The sequence below is a fragment of the Hoplias malabaricus genome, chromosome Y (genome assembly GCF_029633855.1).
Source record: "Hoplias malabaricus isolate fHopMal1 chromosome Y, fHopMal1.hap1, whole genome shotgun sequence".
Classification (NCBI taxonomy): domain Eukaryota; kingdom Metazoa; phylum Chordata; class Actinopteri; order Characiformes; family Erythrinidae; genus Hoplias; species Hoplias malabaricus.
Window position 1 is genome coordinate 22,078,442 of NC_089820.1, and position 21,183 is coordinate 22,099,624.

Below are 21,183 nucleotides of genomic sequence, written 5' to 3' on the forward strand. Positions count from 1 at the left end.
GGTGTGTTCTCCCTGTGTCCGCGTGGGTTTCCTCCGGGTGAATGTCTGTGAGGAGTTGGTGTGTTCTCCCTGTGTCTCCGTGGGTTTCCTCCGGGTGCTCCGGTTTCCTCCCACAGTCCAAAAACACACGTTGGTAGGTGGATTGGCGACTCCAAAGTGTCCGTAGATGTGAATGTATGTGTTGCCCTGTGAAGGACCAGCGCCCCCTCCAGGGTGTATTCCTGCCTTGCGCCCAATGATTCCAGGTAGGCTCTGGACCGCGACCCTGAACTGGATAAGGGTTACAGATAATAAATGAATGAATGTGAGATCCAGAGTTGTTTTTACTTTACAGTTTGCACTGTTTATAATTGTCTGTGTGAATGTTTACAGGAATGGATGTCTGGGTATTTGTGTGACGGTATGTGTGCTTAAAAAAATTTAGATTTTATATCTGTGCGTTTGTGAGCTACTGTTCAACTATTTTTTTCTTTTTAAACACCACTCTACTATGACTAATGGTGCCAAAAATGGTTTAGCAGCTATGGTATATACTTAAACAAATAAGTCCCTGTATGTGTTATGGCACATGAAGCATGGAAACAAATTACTGTGATAGTTAACCAAGCTAAAATTTAGCAATGATTCTGTGTTCTCCCATAAAAATACAAATTTTATGTTATGTAGATGGATTCATAAATTGTTCAATAGAGATAACGTTGTTAAAGCAATTGCTGATGTTTTAACATATTCTTTTCACAAAAAAAGTGTCGTGTTTCTATCAATCCACCAGACTTTAAATGTTAATCCTAATCCTGTCTGTGGCCACTGTGCAGAAGGTCAGTTGACCCATGGCTTTCTGATGCTTCCTTTCTCTCTGCCTCTAAGGTACGAATTAAGTGAGAAGATGCTGTCTGCATGCAATGTCCTGAAAGCCCATTTGAATGACCCCAAGGCTTTATCCAGCAAAGATGTGGTGAGCAAACTATTCGCTTACTAATCCATATTAATAAAACAGATTACCGTCTTCTGATCTACAATAATCCCGTCTCTCTAAGCCCAATCCACAACTGGCGCTGTCACCCTTGAACATCTGCACTGAGCTGTAGAATCCTGTCCTTTCTAAACACAGCAGCTTTATTCACTATCAGCACTCTTGGTGAACAAACAAGGGCTTCAGATCAAATTAGAGTTTTGGCGGGTCTTTTGTGCTTTGCTTCACTGTGCCTGAGGCAGGAATGGGGTATTGGCTCCTTTGTGGCTAACACAGTGTAAAAGAATGCAGCAGCAACAGCAAGCAGCACCGACCTGAAAGCTCAAGCTTTGAGCCAGATCCAGCTGTGTGTTGGCAGGGTTACAGAGTCCAGTCTGAACCCAAAGCCGTGGCTGGCTGATGTTCTAGCCAAGCAGGAGCCGATTTATAACCTTTAATGACCTTGATTAGGACCAATTATGATAGTCTAGGAGAAGGTAGATAATTCTGCAGTTCTTAGGCTTGGTTGAATTTAGTGCATGTTGAGGTCATTGTTGTTTTTTGGAGGGTTTGCTCTTAAGTTACTTAAAATTTAAATGCCATATTAATTCATTTGATGACTCTAATGTACAAACAGACCAGCTGACAGACTTGGGCCCCCTTAGGTAAAGGACAAAGACCGTTCTAATGAACTAATTCCATGCTAATTTCTGAGCATATATTTAAAAAATCATGTGTTTTTACTAGACTTTTTAAATATTTTCTGTTAAAAGCAATATGTTTTTATTCACTGTTCAAATTACCACAGAAACTCATTTGTTATTTGTAGCACATAGTCTGTGTTTATTTTCATGCAGTTAGCCATCTGAACAACTCCAGATGCTTTGTCTCTGCCGTATAGCGTTAAACAGACGGAGATGGAGATAGCGAGAATGAGGAGCTAGCATAGCAGATTTAGCCGCCTCTTTTTTGTTTTTTTCTTTAACCTCTTAACTGCTGATTCTGGGGCTTAGTAAACACATTAGAACTGTTTCCAGCACGCAAACAGTCTGGAGAGCTAGCAAATAAAGAGGGAAAAGTCCTCAATTTTGATTAAAATCATTAACTTTTGTCTTTAGATAGTAAAACTGAAGCCCTTGTTTATCTCTTATTACAGAGGACGTGTATAAACACAGTTCAGCACGAGTGGTTCAGAGTGTCCAGTCAGAAGACGGCTGTGGCTGTGATGGTGGAGGATTTCCTGAACGCTTTCCGCAATATTTCACCTGCTCTGCTGCAGCATGTGGTCAACATGGCCGACGGCAACGGAAACACTGCTCTCCACTACAGTGTTTCCCACTCTAACTTCCACATCGTCAAGAAACTGCTGGATGCAGGTAAATGATGACATATATTTAACACGTTTATTCAACTTTTCCACTCCCTATATTCTGCCTCACATGATTACTGCTTGTATGGACCTTGTCGCTATTGTTGTTGGTTTTTTTTAACTAGTCTTATCATCTCTTTTGTTTTCTTATTCATTATTTTCTTTTTCAATAATGAGACATTGTTTCCAGAACACTTACTAAAATAAATGTTTATCTGCAGTACCTGTCAAACGGTTATTCCATTTATTTTTAAGAAGAATGCCAGCAGTTATTCAAAATGTCACTGTAATTACATTTGAATGTGTTTTGATTTGATAAGTCAGAACAGTGTTGGTGAAAAGGACCAGAACTCTGAAGAGATTAAGACTCTTGTTTGGGTCGGTGTGTCCAACATTTGAAGCAGTACAATATGCTTCCAATCTGTAGATGTACATTTTGAAATAAGAATAGTTAATCCTCTGCGAACCCTTTTCATAAGAAACCCACATTGCTCTAGCTGTGTGCAGCTAAGATGCTGGAGATGCTGTGTATGATGAGGTGCTGCACTTCTCTCCGAGAAAAGCTCATTGTTAGCTCTTTTTTTTTTTTGTGTATAACCCCAATCTGACACCCTCAGTTCCGAAAGAGGCCCCCATTGTTCCCATTGTCTGCTCTGATTTTCCAAGCCTGGCCCCATGGCCAGTCAATAAAACAGCGCTTTAACCTCACTCTTCCTCCTCATCTCAAAGCTCTCCTGTCTCAATAGCTTGCATGTAGAGTATCTCCCCTTCTTGAAGTCTAACAAAAGAAGCCCTTCCTCCAGGAGCACTGACTTGAAGGGTGGGCTCTGGACCCTCTCTGATGTTCCGGTTCTCTCTTTGTCACAGATGTCTGCAATGTCAATCAGCAGAACAAGGCGGGCTACACTCCCATCATGCTAGCTGCGTTAGCAGCCGTGGAGGCTCCCAAAGATATGAGGGTGGTGGCAGAACTGTTCAGCAAAGGGGACGTCAACGCGAAAGCCAGCCAGGTCACTGTGACCCCTGAATTACTTATTTTTTTAATTCTCATAAATTGTTTTGCATAAAGGTAGAGTCGCAGTCACACAGCTCCACCAGGGAGTTGGAGGTTGTGGGTTCGATTCCCGCTCCGGGTGACTGTCTGTGAGGAGTTGGTGTGTTCTCCCTGTGTCTGGTTTGGTTACCTCCGGGTGCTCCGGTTTCCTCCCACAGTCCAAAAACACACGTTAGTAGGTGGATTGGTGACTCAAGTGTCCGTAGGTGTGAGTGAATGTGTGTGTTGCCCTGTGAAGGACTGGCGCCCCCTCCAGGGTGTATTCCCGCCTTGCGCCCAATGATTCCAGGTAGGCTCTGGACCCACCGCGACCCTGAATTGGATAAGGCTTACAGATAATGAATGAATGAATGTTTTGCATAAAGTTTTAAATCGTTGGTCACCAAGTTTTTAGCAACTGTAGTTAATGCAACTGCACATTGAGAAACTGACTTGTTCTGTTATTTATGGTATTAAAGGTATGCTTTCTAGTCTTGTTGTATTTTGCCCTATGTACACAGAGATGGCTCTGGTGTGTATATAGATAGGGGTGTATCAAACAATTCAGACAGGGTTCAGAGCTGGTTACTTGTGATGTCTTTTTGACCTACCCTGTCTAACTCCGTCCCTGGCTGTCCGTTTCCCAGGCTGGTCAGACGGGGCTGATGCTGGCGGTCAGCCATGGGCGGATGGACATGGTGAAGGCTCTGTTGGCCTGCGGGGCCGATGTCAACATCCAGGACGATGAGGGCTCTACGGCGCTGATGTGCGCCAGTGAGCACGGCCATGTGGAGATCGTCAAGCTGCTGCTGGCCCAGCCAGGCTGCGACGCCACACTCAGCGACAACGTAAGTAAACGGCATCTATATTAAACTATAAGTAATAATCGTCTTTTTAAAAGAACATATGGAAAATAGAGTTAAATACAAGAGTTTGTTAAATTAATGTAATGGTAGCACTGTTAAAGTTTCACTCTTCACATTACACCGTGTGCTAAGAAGCAGAGCTATATTTTATTTTAAGGCTGTGCTTTAACACTCATGCATTTCCATTTGACTGCCCGTTCCATTTAAGACACAGCTATTCCAGTAAGAGACAGTTATTTCTGTAGAAGAGGAAAACGTGCCTAAGGAATCATTGGAAGCATTGGTTAATCACATGTGTAATTTACCTCCATGTATTTACTATATGACTGTCTTTTTGTGTAGGATGAAAGTACTGCTCTGTCCATTGCTCTGGAAGCTGGACACAAAGACATTGCAGTGTTGCTTTATGCTCATGTCAACTTTTCCAAAGCACAGTCACCAGTAAGTGCCTACTCTTCTGCTTTTAGCTGTTGTGCTATTGATAACACATTACGTTAATCAAAGGTGGTCTTGTTCCTTTAAAAAAAATATTCAGCAGAAAATCCTCAGGATGTAGAAGACACTCACTGTCTTTTCATCTGCTACATTGACCATAGAGGAGGATGATGTACTACAATTAAACTGGGGTCAATCTGTTGTTCTGCATGCTTTGTTAGCCACCTTTCTCTGTACTCTTCAATGATCAGGTCCCAGAAATGACTTCTGTAAAGCAGGTATTAATAGGGTGGTGTCATTCTGAGCACTTACGTGTTAGCAGTTTTTAAATCCTGCTGCGTAACTAGGATTCGAATAGCAACAAAAAATATCTAGCTATGAGCAAAACAAACTGCAGCAACAGATGAGCTGCTGTGTACGACTTTGTATCTACAAGGTGGACCTTCAAGGTGTGTGTGTCTAAAGGAATTGACTCTGTTTAAAAACAACAGCAGCACTGCTGTGTGATTCAGTCTCACCAGTGCAACACACACTACCACCACGTCATCGCAATTGATCATACACCCTGCTTAATACTTAATGCTCTAGGGTCTGTGGTGGTCAGTTGGGTGTCCTGCTCACTGAAGAACAGGGTGAAAGTGGGGCTACAGGTATGCAGAACAACAAATAGACTGCAGTCTCTAATTATAGAACTTCAAAGTGCTCCTCTCAGTGGAGCTGACAAATTGGAAAATGAGTTGTAGAAATAAATTCATTTTCATTTTACGGCTGATAGGAAATACAGGGGTTGGACAATGAAAGTGAAACACCTGTCACTGTAGTGTGGGAGGTTTCATGGCTAAATTGGAGCAGCCTGGTGGCCAATCTTCATTAACTGCACATTGCCCCAGTAAGACCATGTTCATCCAATGGTTCAAACATTGTGTCCTGAAGGCGGTGCCGTGTATCAGGACGACAATGCACCAATACACACAGCAAGACTGGTGAAAGATTGGTTTGATGAACATGAAAGTGAAGTTGAACATCTCCCATGGCCTGCACAGTCACCAGATCTAAATATTATTGAGCCACTTTGTGTTTTGGAGGAGCGAGTCAGGAAACGTTTTCCTCCACCAGCATCACATAGAGACCTGGCCACTATCCTGCAAGAAGAATGGCTTCAAATCCCTCTGACCACTGTGCAGGACTTGTATATGTCATTCCCAAGACGAACTGACGCTGTATTGGCCACAAAAGGAGGCCCTACACCACACTAATAAATTGTGGTCTAAAACCAGGTGTTTCAGTTTCATTCTCCAACCTCTGTACGTCTATACAATAGATGCACATCACACAAACTGTAAAACTGAAGCTTTGAATTGGCTGAATGGTGTTTCTGTCGTCTGTCACAGGGAACCCCTCGGCTTGGCAGAAAAACCTCCCCCAGTCTCACAAGGCGAGGAATGTTTGATTAGCCCTACGCCTCCCTCACCCTGTCACTGCTGCTATTCCTCATGGTTCATTTGTGCCTCGTTTTTGTTTGTATTCTGCAATCTTCAAAACCCCAGCAAAGGACTCATAAAGATGCCTTTCACGTTCAGCACTTTTTCTGACTTCAATTCAGCAAGTCTCTCAAGATTTAACTGAATTCCATGCTATATACGTTTTGTGCCTGAAATCACCAGCAACTGAGATTAAGTGGATTTCATATCAACTGGAATTTATATTGGAACAACTTCAAAATAATGTAGATATTGAAGTTTATAATATATATCAATGCTCTCTTTCTTGTCGAGCTGTGTTTATAGACTCTTGAGCTTTTTGTTTTTAATCATAAATCAAGTTCTCAAATACGGCCAACGGTGCCTGAACTCAAGCTTTATATTTTAACCCTGTATATAATATAGCTCTGTAATTCAGCTTAGAGGTTGTAAATCACTTTTTTTCTCTCTGCTAAAGTCCCTGGACATATGCGATGGGTATAAGAGTTTGGATTAAATTTTTGAACTTTTTTGACAGTATATATATATTGGGTTCAGTCCTTACTTTTATAAATGCCATTATATTTAATCACAGTATTTTGGATATTTACTATTACTTCATAACAGAAAACAGAAGTTAAATATTTATCAATTAAAACATGCTTTTTTTTTTATTACAGATAATTTTATTTTCATTAAACGTAAATGTTTACAATTCCTGGATATCGTAGATTGACGTACCCCTGGTCTAGTTTCTATCTTTGTGGTACTTTTCTCCAAAATTAAATGTAAAGAATTCCTGAGACTTTCCAGTTAATAAACTTTACTTAAAATGTATGATTTGTTCTCAGTTATTTAGCCATCTCTCAGCAATGGAGTGTGATTCACCTCACATGCAGCACTGCCTCCCTCTAGTGGAGTCAAACACACCATGCCACGTCTCAGCAGGTTGAGTACAAACAGCTGAGATTAAATCAAAGTGACTGCTCGTCTCAGTTTGAAGTTATGTTAACGTTAATGGAAGGTACATTTTGTGTTACGACATAAAAAGTAGTGATCAGTGTTGGAGAACAGGAATGGTGTCTGTTCAAAGTTTCAGACTCCTTTTAACAGCTTGCTATTTTGCAAAATGGTTGCCAGATGATTAGAACTTCTCAGTTATTGGTGCTAATTTTCTTAATGTGTTCTTTAATGTTGATTACGTCTGTTTCAAATTTCATTTTTAGTTTGTGATATTTTCATTTGTACACTCATTGTCTGTAACTGTAAACTGTTCTGTAACTCCAGGTTTGCAGTGAGAAGAATCACTGGGCGCCAGTCCTGCACAGGGCAAATAGAATGTGCCACAAGTTTGCCACAAGGTCACATTTTGTTTTATGTTTGCAGTATGTTAAGTTCTGCATATAAAATGAATTTGGATTAAAATGTCCAGGCATGTACTCCATAGACCACAAGAAATAAGTCTATATTAAACTATGATACATTCCTAGAAGTGGATCATATGAATGGCTAAATAAATATTGTATAAACATAATGCCATTGTCTGAGAGATACATGGGTAGACAATGTCAATTTCCCTTTTAAATGGGGCTACATTTGTCAGGAACATGCATTTGTGGGATGAGCAGTAGCGCTGAGTGTGTGGGTTGTGCCCATAAAAAATGGTCAGATCCCCTCTGTCAATGCCAAACGGCTTATTCTGCCATTGACTTGTTTGGTTGTTTGGTGGACTGGGTGAATTAAGTTTGAAGGAATAAGACGTATTGGCAATTGAACAATTTATTCATTTAATAAACGAGAGCATTAGTAACATGTGGAAGAACCATACACAGCCACAACAGCCTCCACCATCTCCTCACGCTGGTCACCAGCCTGTTCACACACTGCTGCGAGATGGCATCCCATTCTTCAACTAGCATTTGTCACAAGTCAGCCAGCGTGGTTTGTCGGTCACTGTGGCACGAACAACACACCCAAGCTGATCCTACGAGTGTTCAGTGAGGTCAGGAGGTCCTGCTGGCAGGACATTCCATCCTCTCCACTCCTAAATTCTGGAGGTAGTCTCTGATATACACCGCTCTGTGGAGCTGAGCACTGTCATCTTGGAGGATAGGGTTTGGTCCCAGGCTGTGGAGATATGGGATTGCCACTGGTTGCAGAACCTCATCTCAATATCTTTGCATTGAGATTGCCTCCAATGATGACAAGTCTTGTTTTTCCAGTGAGGGAGATGCTGCCCCACACCATCACACTGCCTCCACCAAAAGATGTTACTCTATCTGTGCAGCAAACAGCATGGTGTTCTCTGCATCTTCTCCAAACTCTGACCCTAATCCTGTGCAGTCTGTTCCATATTGTCAGGGCAGAGAGCCGTCGGCCATATTGTCCTACAAACCTTGACTGCAAATTTGTTGAAGACGGCCTACGGTACCTAAGTTCTGACATAGTGAGGAAACAATATTCTTGCAGCGTCGTCTTCTTGGGACGCCCACTTTGCAGCCTTTCTCTGACATCCCCATTATACGGAACTTGGCCTTCAATTTGGAGATACTAGGTACTAGGACTCCAAATAATGCCCTATCACATGGGCTCCATCAAGATCAGTCAAACATGGCATGCCGATTCTTGGAGCAGACACCTGCTGACCACTGTAGCAGGGCCCATGCTCACAGGTGGCACCTAGGGGTACCACAAGCTCAAAACGGGTGTCAATAGCAAAAAAAAAGCTTTTTGGCATTGGCAGAGAACATTTGATTTCTTTTTCATGGGCGCAATCCACATACTCAGCTCTACGGCTCATCCCACAAATGAATATTCCTTACAAATGTGGCCCCATTTTAAAGGAAAATTAACAGGCTTTTCAACGGTATAAGATTTATGGCCAAGAAACATTGTTACAACAAAGAAATAATCTACCAAACACATTTCCTTACTTTTTGGGCTACGTTTACATGCTTAAATGTAGGCTAGCATTTTTTATTTATTTATATAATTGCCCATATGTTTTTCAGAGGCTATGTTTTTGTTTTCCCCCCCTCATTATAGGGTTTAACTTCAACTAATCTTACATGTGCACTAAAGAATTCACTTAAAGTGCCATATTTAAGTTTGCTTTGTGTATGTTTACATTTGGCCATGTGTTTCCAAACCATCACACACAGCTGTATGTGAACTGAATATGTAATTTTATATAACAAAAAGAGATTTTCCTTTTTATTATTGATATTAAATTATGTGAAAATATTTCTCCTTCACAACTGAATTAAACTACTGCTAAACTGGTGTTTCTCCTCGAAAACAACCAAACCGTATTGTGTACATTACTAAAAGCCTGAACTTTCATAGATATCTTTTGGGTTTTTCTGATATTAGCTGTTAGCCAGTGCCCTGAGTGGGAAGGAACTGAACTCCCACACAGCTCAGCTGAGGCGGACCGCTTTTGGTGAAAAAAGGGAGAAAAAAAAGACAGCACTCATTCCTCTGGGACCGAACTAACTGCACAGTGGCATTAATTCACTCCAAGATATGAGCGACGAAGTCAGGGCGAGGCAGCCGGCGGCGGTGGAGCTGAGCGGGGCTCAGAAACAACCCCGCACCCCTAAGTGCTCCCGGTGCCGCAATCACGGGTTCGTGTCTCCGCTGAAGGGCCACAAGCGCTTCTGCAACTGGAGAGACTGCCAATGTCAGAAATGTAAACTCATAGCGGAGCGGCAGCGCGTCATGGCGGCTCAGGTGGGGACAGTTATATCTGAGCTGGCTTATGGTTAAACTTTACTTTCTGGTTAAGCTTTACCGAGGTCCTAATTGAAACTTATTTACAGTGAATTTACTGTTAGAGCTACTGTATGTTGCCTTTTGACCTGTTGTGTTTGAATGTTCCTCATAAATAAACAATAGGAACCCAACCTTTAGAGTAAAGTCAGTTCTGTTGTGTAATTATGAAAATTAACTATTCTAATTACTCACTGAAGACTTACAAACCTTTTTAGAAAATCTCCAAATGCATTTGTAGATTATTGGTTGCTTGCCCTATTGTAAATTATTGACCAAAAGCTACGAAATATATTATCAGCCGTTTCCACTTTTCCACGTCCAGTCACAGCAGTGAATATCAACGGTTTTCAGCGTGAGCGTGGGTCTGCGTTGAAAAATATAGCTAAAAGTAATCAGAAGAAATTATCCAATGAATGCATTATAATTGGATTATTACATCGCCTTCGCTGCTGACAAAAGATCGTCACAATCTAAACGGTTGTGAGAGAACTGTTGTGTGTTTCGTTATGTATCCCCTTAAGAAAGTCTTTAACTATTATCAGCAGTAGCATAAGTCACAACTCAACAGTTAGCATACACCACCAGAAAATTTTAACACAAGGTTGTCAACTGCTCAGGAGAAAATTTATAATACAATACAGTACTAGCTAACGGACACTGTCAGGGCTTATGTTAGCAGTTGTGTTAGCAGTGTTACAGCAGGTTTGTAACGTCTTTTAACAGATTAGTAACCTGAGAGAATTGTTCAATTTTAGTAATAATTTTAGTGAGGACATGGCTTGTGTTCACTTGTTATGTTAGTAGGGATTATGTTAGCCTGTGTTAACTGGTTTGTTTTAGCTGGGTTACGGCCTGTAATGGTTTATTTTAGCTGGGTTACGGCCTGTGTTAACTGGTTTATTTTAGCTGGGTTACGGCCTGTGTTAACTGGTTTGTTTTAGCTGGGTTACGGCCTGTGTTAACTGGTTCATTTTAGCTGCGTTACGGCCTGTGTTAACTGGTTCATTTTAGCTGCGTTACGGCCTGTGTTAACTGGTTCATTTTAGCTGCGTTACGGCCTGTGTTAACTGGTTTATTTTAGCTGCGTTACGGCCTGTGTTAACTGGTTCATTTTAGCTGCGTTACGGCCTGTGTTAACTGGTTCATTTTAGCTGCGTTACGGCCTGTGTTAACTGGTTCATTTTAGCTGCGTTACGGCCTTTGTTAACTGGTTCATTTTATCTGCGTTACGGCCTGTGTTAACTGGTTCATTTTAGCTGCGTTACGGCCTGTGTTAACTGGTTCATTTTAGCTGCGTTACGGCCTGTGTTAACTGGTTCATTTTAGCTGCGTTACGGCCTGTGTTAACCGGTTTATTTTAGCTGCGTTACGGCCTGTGTTAACTGGTTTATTTTAGCTGCGTTACGGCCTGTGTTAACTGGTTCATTTTAGCTGCGTTACGGCCTGTGTTAACTGGTTCATTTTAGCTGCGTTACGGCCTGTGTTAACTGGTTTATTTTAGCTGCGTTACGGCCTTCGTTAACTGGTTTATTTTAGCTGCGTTACGGCCTTCGTTAACTGGTTTATTTTAGCTGCGTTATGGCCTGTGTTAACTGGTTCATTTTAGCTGCGTTACGGCCTGTGTTAACTGGTTTATTTTAGCTGCGTTACGGCCTGTGTTAACTGGTTCATTTTAGCTGCGTTACGGCCTGTGTTAACTGGTTTATTTTAGCTGCGTTACGGCCTGTGTTAACTGGTTCATTTTAGCTGCGTTACGGCCTGTGTTAACTGGTTCATTTTAGCTGCGTTACGGCCTTTGTTAACTGGTTCATTTTATCTGCGTTACGGCCTTTGTTAACCGGTTTATTTTAGCTGCGTTACGGCCTTTGTTAACCGGTTTATTTTAGCTGCGTTACGGCCTGTGTTAACTGGTTTATTTTAGCTGCGTTACGGCCTGTGTTAACTGGTTCATTTTAGCTGCGTTACGGCCTGTGTTAACTGGTTCATTTTAGCTGCGTTACGGCCTGTGTTAACTGGTTTATTTTAGCTGCGTTACGGCCTGTGTTAACTGGTTTATTTTAGCTGCGTTACGGCCTTCGTTAACTGGTTTATTTTAGCTGCGTTACGGCCTTCGTTAACTGGTTTATTTTAGCTGCGTTACGGCCTGTGTTAACTGGTTTATTTTAGCTGCGTTATGGCCTGTGTTAACTGGTTTATTTTAGCTGCATTACAGCCTGTACTGGTTCATTTTAGCTGCGTTACAGCCTGTGTTAACTGGTTTATTTTAGCTGGGTTACGGCCTGTGTTAACTGGTTTATTTTAGCTGCGTTACGGCCTGTGTTAACTGGTTTATTTTAGCTGGGTTACGGCCTGTGTTAACTGGTTTATTTTAGCTGCATTACAGCCTGTACTGGTTCATTTTAGCTGCGTTACAGCCTGTGTTAACTGGTTTATTTTAGCTGCGTTATGGCCTGTGTTAACTGGTTTATTTTAGCTGCGTTACGGCCTGTGTTAACTGGTTTATTTTAGCTGCGTTACGGCCTGTGTTAACTGGTTTATTTTAGCTGCGTTACGGCCTGTGTTAACTGGTTTATTTTAGCTGCGTTACGGCCTGTGTTAACTGGTTTATTTTAGCTGCGTTACGGCCTGTGTTAACTGGTTTATTTTAGCTGCGTTATGGCCTGTGTTAACTGGTTTATTTTAGCTGCGTTATGGCCTGTGTTAACTGGTTTATTTTAGCTGCGTTACGGCCTGTGTTAACTGGTTTATTTTAGCTGCGTTATGGCCTGTGTTAACTGGTTTATTTTAGCTGCGTTACGGCCTGTGTTAACTGGTTTATTTTAGCTGCGTTACGGCCTGTGTTAACTGGTTTATTTTAGCTGCGTTACGGCCTGTGTTAACTGGTTTATTTTAGCTGCGTTACGGCCTGTGTTAACTGGTTTATTTTAGCTGCGTTACGGCCTGTGTTAACTGGTTTATTTTAGCTGCGTTACGGCCTGTGTTAACCGGTTTATTTTAGCTGCGTTACGGCCTGTGTTAACCGGTTTATTTTAGCTGCGTTACGGCCTGTGTTAACTGGTTTATTTTAGCTGCGTTACGGCCTGTGTTAACTGGTTTATTTTAGCTGCGTTACGGCCTGTGTTAACCGGTTTATTTTAGCTGCGTTACGGCCTGTGTTAACCGGTTTATTTTAGCTGCGTTACGGCCTGTGTTAACCGGTTTATTTTAGCTGCGTTACGGCCTGTGTTAACTGGTTTATTTTAGCTGCGTTACGGCCTGTGTTAACTGGTTTATTTTAGCTGCGTTACGGCCTGTGTTAACTGGGTTATTTTAGCTGCGTTACGGCCTGTGTTAACCGGTTTATTTTAGCTGCGTTACGGCCTGTGTTAACCGGTTTATTTTAGCTGCGTTACGGCCTGTGTTAACCGGTTTATTTTAGCTGCGTTACGGCCTGTGTTAACCGGTTCATTTTAGCTGCGTTACGGCCTGTGTTAACCGGTTCATTTTAGCTGGGTTACGGCCTGTGTTAACCGGTTTATTTTAGCTGCGTTACGGCCTGTGTTAACTGGTTTATTTTAGCTACGTTACGGCCTGTGTTAACTGGTTTAGTTTAGCTGCGTTACGGCTTGTGTTAACTGGTTTAGTTTAGCTGGGTTACGGCCTGTACTGGTTTATTTTAGCTGGGTTACAGCCTGTGTTAACTGGTTTATTTTAGCCTAGTTATGCTACAGGCTTTGTTAACTGGTTTAATTTAACGTGTTTACTGTCTGTGTTAGCTGGTTTATTCGGTTTGTGTAAACTGGTGTATTTTAGCATTGCCTAACACGTAGGTAATTGAGTGCAGAAGCCATATTTATATTGACTTACAGAGTGCAGTATAACTAGGGAGTACAGATTAATTTGACATGCAGCCTGAGGCTCAGATTAATTCTATTATAAGGCAGTAGCAGTAATGTAGGGCGATGAAGTGTATTTTATCTTCACTTTGACAATATTTACATGTATATTTTCATGATTATTTTAAACCCATGGTGGGTACTGTTTTCTTTGAGTCTTTATTTAACTTGACATTCATTCATTCATTCATTCATTGTCTGTAACCACTTATCAAGTTCATGGTCACTGTGGGGCCGGAGCGTACCCAGAATCACTCCTATGGACACTTTTGAGTAACCAATCAACCTATCATCGTAGGTTTTGGACCGTGGGAGGAAACCAGCATGGACACTGGGAGAACACACCAAACTCCTCATGGACCCTGGAGCTTAATCATTCATTCATTGTCTGTAACCGCTTATCCAGGGTCGTGGTGGGCCTACCCGGATTCAATGGGTGCAAGGCAGGAACACATCCTGGAGGGGGGAATGTGTGAGACACACTCACACACATTTAGTCACACACTCACACCTACGGACACTTTTGAGTCACCAATCTCATGGTGGGAGGAAACCGGAGCACCTACAGGAAACCCACACCGACACAGGGAGAACACACAAAACTCTTCACAGACAGTCACCCGGAGCGAGATTCAAACCCACAACCCTGGAGCTGTGTGACTGAGGCGCCACAGTGCCGCCCTCCTGCTTAATCACATATTGGTTAATACATTTAAATATTTAACAACCAAGTTTAATGGATTAACCATGAACCGTGTCTTTTTAAACATTAATTTTAATGTGGTTTTCCCTTTATTTCCAGTAAGTTTTCTGACACTTTTACTATTAGGCAAACAACATTTTAGTTGCTCTTTCTGTCTGTGTGTTACAAATAATTATTAATGAATTTTACAGTCTTTATCAATAATAATTAACAGATTATAAACCATTTATAAATATTTATTTATAAGGTTTATAAAGAGTGATAACAGTTTATATAGGCTGAAAAATAGATCTACATTTTGTGTCTATAATGCTGAAGAGTTAAACCAAAGCTATCTGCTAATTTGACACCACAAGGAAAATCAACAAAGCTGGGAAATGAGAAAAGTAACTTTACTTTTATGAAGCAGTGTTTATATGTGGAACCATGAGCACTCAATGGACCATTTTAGTGTTTACTTGTCCTATTCTGCATGTCAACTGATTTTTCTGTATGCGGGATGTCTCAAGCAACTAGCAATCTAGCATTCAACCCTTAGCAAAGAGATAATTTACAGGCATGATGTACATACTACATCACAACAACCAGTAGGACTTGCTCTGTCCATCCTGGCACCATGAAAATTATATTATTTTATATTATTCATCATTATTATTATATATAATTATATATTATTTATTGTCTGTAACCGTTTATCTAATTCAGGGTCGTGGTGGGTGCAGAGCCTGAGGGCAAGGTGGGAACACACCCCAGAGGGGGTGCCAGTCCCTCACAGGGCAAGACACGCTCACACACATTCACTACCTATGGACACTTTTGAGTCGCCAATCCACCTACCAACGTGTGTTTTGGGACCATGGGAGTAAACTGGAGCACTCAGAGGAAACTCACAGGGAGAACACACCACATTCCTCACAGTCACCCGGAGGAAACCCACGCAGACACAGGGAGAACACACCACATTCCTCACAGTCACCCGGAGGAAACCCACGCAGACACAGGGAGAACACACTACATTCCTCACAGTCACCCGGAGGAAACCCACGCAGACACAGGGAGAACACACCACATTCCTCACAGACAGTCACCCGGAGGAAACCCACGTAGACACGGGGAGAACACACCACATTCCTCACAGAGAGTCACCCGGAGGAAACCCACGCGTACACGGGGAGAACACACCACACTCCTCACAGACAATCACCCGGAGGAAACCCACGCATACACAGGGAGAACACACCACACTTCTCACAGACAGTCACCCGGAGGAAACCCACGCAGACACAGGGAGAACACACCACACTCCTCACAGACAGTCACCCGGAGCAGGACTCAAACCCACAACCTCCAGGTCCCTGGAGCTAACCTGCTGCGCCATTGTGCCGCCCTTAGTGTATATCACATTAGTTTTTGTATGTAATAGATTTTTTCTAATGTATTGCATCGTTTGTGTTTAGGTGGCTCTGCGTCGTCAGCAGGCTCAGGAAGAGGAGATGGGCATCTGCACTCCAGTGAACTTGCCCAGTTCTGACTTTGTGGTGAAAAATGAGCCAGATAACGATTACGTGTTTCCAGTGGGAACTAGATCTCCACTGTCCAACAGTCCTGGCTCTTCCTCCTCCCCGACTGCTTCAGGTGAGCCAAGATTTTTAGATATATATTAGTTGTTTGTAACCCAGACAGCGTAGGAAACTGGGACAGAATAAAATATGAATCATATCTGGGTCTCTTAAGTGTGAAATGGGAAAGTCTGACTAATTATAATAAGATTAGGGGGGGAAAATCATGTAATTATAAATATTCTTTAATATTTGACTGGATTCTGGAAATAAATTTCATAAAACATCTCTTCATCTTCCGCTCCGGGTGACTCTGTGAGGAGTTGGTGTGTTCTCCCTATGTCCGCGTGGGTTTCCTCCGGGGTGACTGTCTGTGAGGAGTTGGTGTGTTCTCCCTATGTCCGCGTGGGTTTCCTCCGGGTGACTGTCTGTGAGGAGTTGGTGTGTTCTCCCTATGTCCGCGTGGGTTTCTTCCGGGTGACTGTCTGTGAGGAGTGTGGTGTGTTCTCTCTGTGTCTGTGTGGGTTTCCTCCAGGTGACTGTCTGTGAGGAGTTGGTGTGTTCTCCCTATGTCCGCGTGGGTTTCCTCCGGGTGACTGTCTGTGAGGAGTTGGTGTGTTCTCCCTATGTCCGCGTGGGTTTCCTCCGGGTGACTGTCTGTGAGGAGTGTGGTGTGTTCTCTCTGTGTCTGCGTGGGTTTCCTCCCACAGTCCAAAATCACATGTTGGTAGGTGGATTGGCGACTCAAAAGTGTCCATAGGTGTGTGTGTGTGAGTGAATGTGTGTGTGTCTGTGTTGCCCTGTAAAGGACTGGCGCCCCCTCCAGGGTGTATTCCCGCCTTGCGCCCAATGATTCCAGGTAGGCTCTGGACCCTACGCGACCCTGAATTGGATAAGCGGTTACAGATAATGAATGAATGAATGAATGAATGAATCTCTTCATCTTCATCTCTTCAACTGTAGTGTTAAACAAAAGGCTGTCTGTTTCAGGTTATTTTTGTCATATCATCATAGAAATGAGAGATAAGCCTGTAATGACCTTTAAACCTTCAGTGACGCTTGAGAAATGGTGGGAGTAGGAGAACACTGAGGACCGTGACTATGGAACACAACACAGCCAGTGAAGTGGACTCCTTATTTTTGGGAAGCTGGGCGGGTAGCAGGGTATCTTTTCATTACATTCTGTCACTACACCTATCTGTAGCGTTAGTGATTGTGCCTTGCCAAGCTGGACCATCCTTTTGATGGCTATTTTGGCCAGAGTTGGTGGCTCAAAGAGAGTGGGAAAGAAACAGGCTGTTCTCGCTCCTCTGATAGGACTAAGCTAGGAGTGTAATATCAGCCCGGTCAAGGTTGCATTACTGACGTCTGTTGGGCACATTTACAGGAAAAGATGGCACATTCATAGAGAAGATGGCACATTCCAGTCAGCTTGCACATCAAGAGAAGGAAGAAATAAGGAACATAGAAGAAAGACAAACAGATTGGCTTAGAGCCCCCTGAAAGTTGTTGTTCCTTATGAACAACGCACCTGTTTTTGGCTCGTTAGTGGTAATGTAAGAGGCCAACATGGTGGAGATGGTGGAATCCATCACAGAGATATTTCTCCAGATCAGTGGTTCCGATTCCTGCACGTGAGGAACTTCTGTCTCTGCATTTTGTAAAATTGTAATAATTGTTGTATTAAGTTAGAAGCTAATACAGAAATTACCTTTGGGCCACACTATGCACCACAAAATCTATTAATGCAGCTTTTTTGAAGCTTAGAGTCCACTTTAATAATTAGAGTCCACTTTAATAATTAGAGTTAGAGTCCACTTTAATAATTAGAGTCCACTTTAATAACGCTTTAATAATTAAATATTTAACAAATTATTTCCATTTAGAAATGTGATGTATTTGTATGAAATTGACACTATAACAAGCCCTGTCTTGATAAAGATGGATTAGACCAAGAGAATATTCCTGTGTAGGGTTGGGTGACCAGACGTCCTCTTTTCGGGACCTAAAAAAATGCGTCCGGGCGGGATTCCAAAACTGTCCGGGATTTTGCCGTCTACCGTATTCCCTCTGTCCCAAATCTTACAAAAAGCCCTAATACCTTTATTGAAGCGTGTACTTCGATGACGTATGATGACGTTCTTTTAGAACAAAAGGGAGCGAAATGGGCGCGCAGGGAGTGTTCAAGGGGGCGGAGCTCAGAGCAGAAATGGGACACACTTCGCCGCGCGCACTTGCTTGTGCTTACATTCCTTTCAGCCGAGCTCCGCGTTTTACTGGAGCCTCGAACAGAAATGTGTTGAAAGTTGTTAAGGTAAATTATCAGTCTCTTCTTTGTAGTTGGAAGAGTTTCTATGTCACACAAGCCTTTCACTTTCTGCTCTATATTGTATAAAAAAACTGAAAGTCGTCACGTCTGTCCTTATAACGACACAAATATACGGACACACCTGACCGTTACTGATTTTCTGACGACTTAATCAAGTTACATCTGCGCGGTTTTTCTGTTTAAATAGGGTGACCAGACGTCCTCTTTTACCCGGACATGTCCTCTTTTTCAGACTTAAAAAATGTCCGGGATTTTGTTTTTCTAGAGCTTGCATAGAACTTCTAGAAGTTTCGTTCACAAACTAGTCCCGCCCTCACCTACTCTGATTGGTTCGCTTGAGTGAGAAGGGGGCGTGGCGAAGTAGCCTAACATCTTCTGATTGGACGGTCTGACTGTAGAGCTACCGTTATTGGTCGATAACCTTCTCTGTAGACATTTAATTGGTCAGTCTGCACGTCAATAGTCTTATGGATCATTTATCAAGTCTGTATTACTTCTGCTTGTTAAAGTGTGGCGCTTGCTCTTAGTAACATTTAAAAAACAGTTAAAAGTTGAACTCGTCAGTTTCTGTCATGATCATGAGTTTTCTGGTGCAAACAAGTCGCTTTAATACAGGACTTCAGGTTTGAAATTTGGTATGAACAGAAAAATAACAGGTCTTAATGATAATAAACTGTCAAGAAATGACAAAAATGTTAATTATTTTTGCCTAGGGCCAAATGTTGAATGGAAAGGAATCTGTCCAAAAAGGCATTTTTTTTTATCTTGTTAACGAGGATCGGTTTATGTATTAAATTTGCCCCATGTGTCCTCTTTTTTTTGAAAACTCAGATATGGTCACCCTAGTGTAGGGTTACTAAACATCTTAAACCTCAGGCATGTGATTTTTAATAAGAAAATCGTGTATTGTAAGAGTGCAGTCATGGATACCATATTCTGCTGTTGCACGTGTTGGAATAAACGACATCCACAATGAAACAGTAACTCTTCTGTTAGCGTTGTCACATCTGCCTGCCAACCATTAAAACATACGTTGTGTCACCAGCAGATGGTGCTAAAAACAACACAGTTGTGCATTGTAGTTTATCTCCAGAAGTGGGTAGAGAAGCCTGAACCTTATACTCGGGAAAAGGATTGTGACTTGGGTAAAATCAAGTAAAAGTTGATTCAAGTAAAAATACTAATAACTTTCCAAAACAATGTGAGTAAAAGCACAGAACTAGTAGCTCTAACAACTACGTAAAACCAGTAGAACTTTGGGGAAAGCCAATATAGTTCAGACAATAGAGTGTGTCTTTAGAAAAAAGGGACTCAACTGGCTTTGAATGAATTATGTGTGAGGAAGATTAAGGTGGTTTGTAACTGTACAAAGTGTTATTTCAGGCACTCGCACCTCACTGTCACCGAGTCCCACCTTCACCAACAGGGGGCACTCTGAGAGCTCCACTGACCTGGTGGTGGACTCCTCCTCATACTACAACTTTTACCAGTCATCCCGGTACCCAGCTTACTACAGCAACCTCTACAATTACCAGCAGTACCAGGTGACTACATACACAAAGACTACTCAAATATAATAGAAATATAAACACACAGTCTTCCACTAGATTAGCCAAGACATTTTTTTGTTAAGGGGTTTTGTTTGTGGATTTTAGGACTAACATTTCTCCAATTACTAGGTCTAAGTTTTCATGACAGTTTCAGTGTAGTTAAAGATGCAGACATACAATGATCTATAAAAACTAACAAAAAGATCTGCAGAATTTGTACGGGCCCAAAACTTAGATGATAAACATTAATTTATGACAATTTCATGCTTGATATAATATGCATTTTTCTGGATCTAATTTATGTGACAAGCCATTTGTCTTTTATTGTTTTTCTATGTTTTATTGTTGTATTCGTTATGGAAATAATGACTGTATATAGTGTCTTTTAGACGGTAGGACTCCCAAGATGCACTGTTGTGGTGACTTCTTGTGTTAGCAGTGTTCCAAACCCTCTCAAACAGGAAGTATTATTCCATATTAACCCAACACCCATGAAGAACACCACCATATACACCCCTCTCCCTTCTCGCCCACGCCATGGCCTGTGTAGTGCAGGAGTGCGCAGTAATGAGGTGATTAGCTGGGCTGGAAGCCGTGTTGATAGGGGTTTCTGTCAGTGGACCCGGCTGGCTGTTTTAAGGTGGCAGGCTATGGTGAGCTTCCCCTCGTTCCAAGCCACTGGGTGAGCACAGCGTGGCGGGTGTGCAGTCTTCATGCAGATTTGCCCCTCTAACATGTTGTTTACATTTCCCCACTCCCCCCAGCCGGAACTGCAACTAATGCTGCCACTGGGAGTTCTCTAACCCTTATCCATGCTATTTCCACAGCAGAGAATTGGTCTCCCTCCATCGCTGAGCACATCAATGATTTCAGTGGAAGTGCTGTAGTGCATTCGGAGTTGGACAATTATATTTTTGGCCAAATTTAGTGTGATCATGGAGTACATGGCAGGCAACGCAGGCAGAGAAAAGAATACACATGCCCTGAGGTCTTGTCAGAACCTCTTCTAATGAATGATTGGTTAAAATGCACCCACTGCTGACAGAGTTGTGCAACGGCGCACACACGACTTGTATAATCTTCAGAGAAACGCTGAGAGTAAAGTCACTGTGGCCAGAACCGTGTGTTATGTCTCCCAAAACTGGACTGTGGAGCAGTGGAACCACATGCTGTGGAGTGATGGAGCACCATCTAAGACCTTTGGGATGCATTGGCATGCCGTTTGAGTGGTACAGGACTAATCATCCAGCATCAGTACCTGGGCTCACTAATTATAGC

At 42.3% G+C, this 21,183-nt stretch overlaps 2 protein-coding genes across 5 annotated transcripts in view; both read left to right on the forward strand.

The window, feature by feature from the left end:
- The window catches only part of LOC136678371 (KN motif and ankyrin repeat domain-containing protein 1-like), a 59,995-nt gene extending 53,073 nt beyond the window's left edge, over window positions 1-6,922 (forward strand). The window contains exons 7-12 of the mRNA XM_066656414.1: window positions 868-955; window positions 2,109-2,328; window positions 3,189-3,331; window positions 4,002-4,202; window positions 4,563-4,661; window positions 6,047-6,922. Coding sequence (XP_066512511.1) covers window positions 868-955; window positions 2,109-2,328; window positions 3,189-3,331; window positions 4,002-4,202; window positions 4,563-4,661; window positions 6,047-6,109 — 814 coding nt within the window. The 3' untranslated portion in view covers window positions 6,110-6,922. The remainder of the gene's footprint in view (window positions 1-867; window positions 956-2,108; window positions 2,329-3,188; window positions 3,332-4,001; window positions 4,203-4,562; window positions 4,662-6,046) is intronic.
- Window positions 6,923-9,470: 2,548 nt separating this feature from the next.
- LOC136677599 (doublesex- and mab-3-related transcription factor 1-like) overlaps window positions 9,471-21,183 on the forward strand; it is a 29,804-nt gene continuing 18,091 nt past the window's right edge. For all 4 annotated transcript variants that reach the window (XR_010796379.1, XM_066655164.1, XM_066655161.1 and 1 more), the window contains exons 1-3: window positions 9,471-9,847; window positions 15,925-16,102; window positions 19,739-19,899. Coding sequence is in view for 3 of the 4 variants with exons in the window: in XM_066655164.1 (XP_066511261.1) it covers window positions 9,641-9,847; window positions 15,925-16,102; window positions 19,739-19,899 (546 nt within the window). In the remaining variant the exon portion in view is untranslated. The remainder of the gene's footprint in view (window positions 9,848-15,924; window positions 16,103-19,738; window positions 19,900-21,183) is intronic.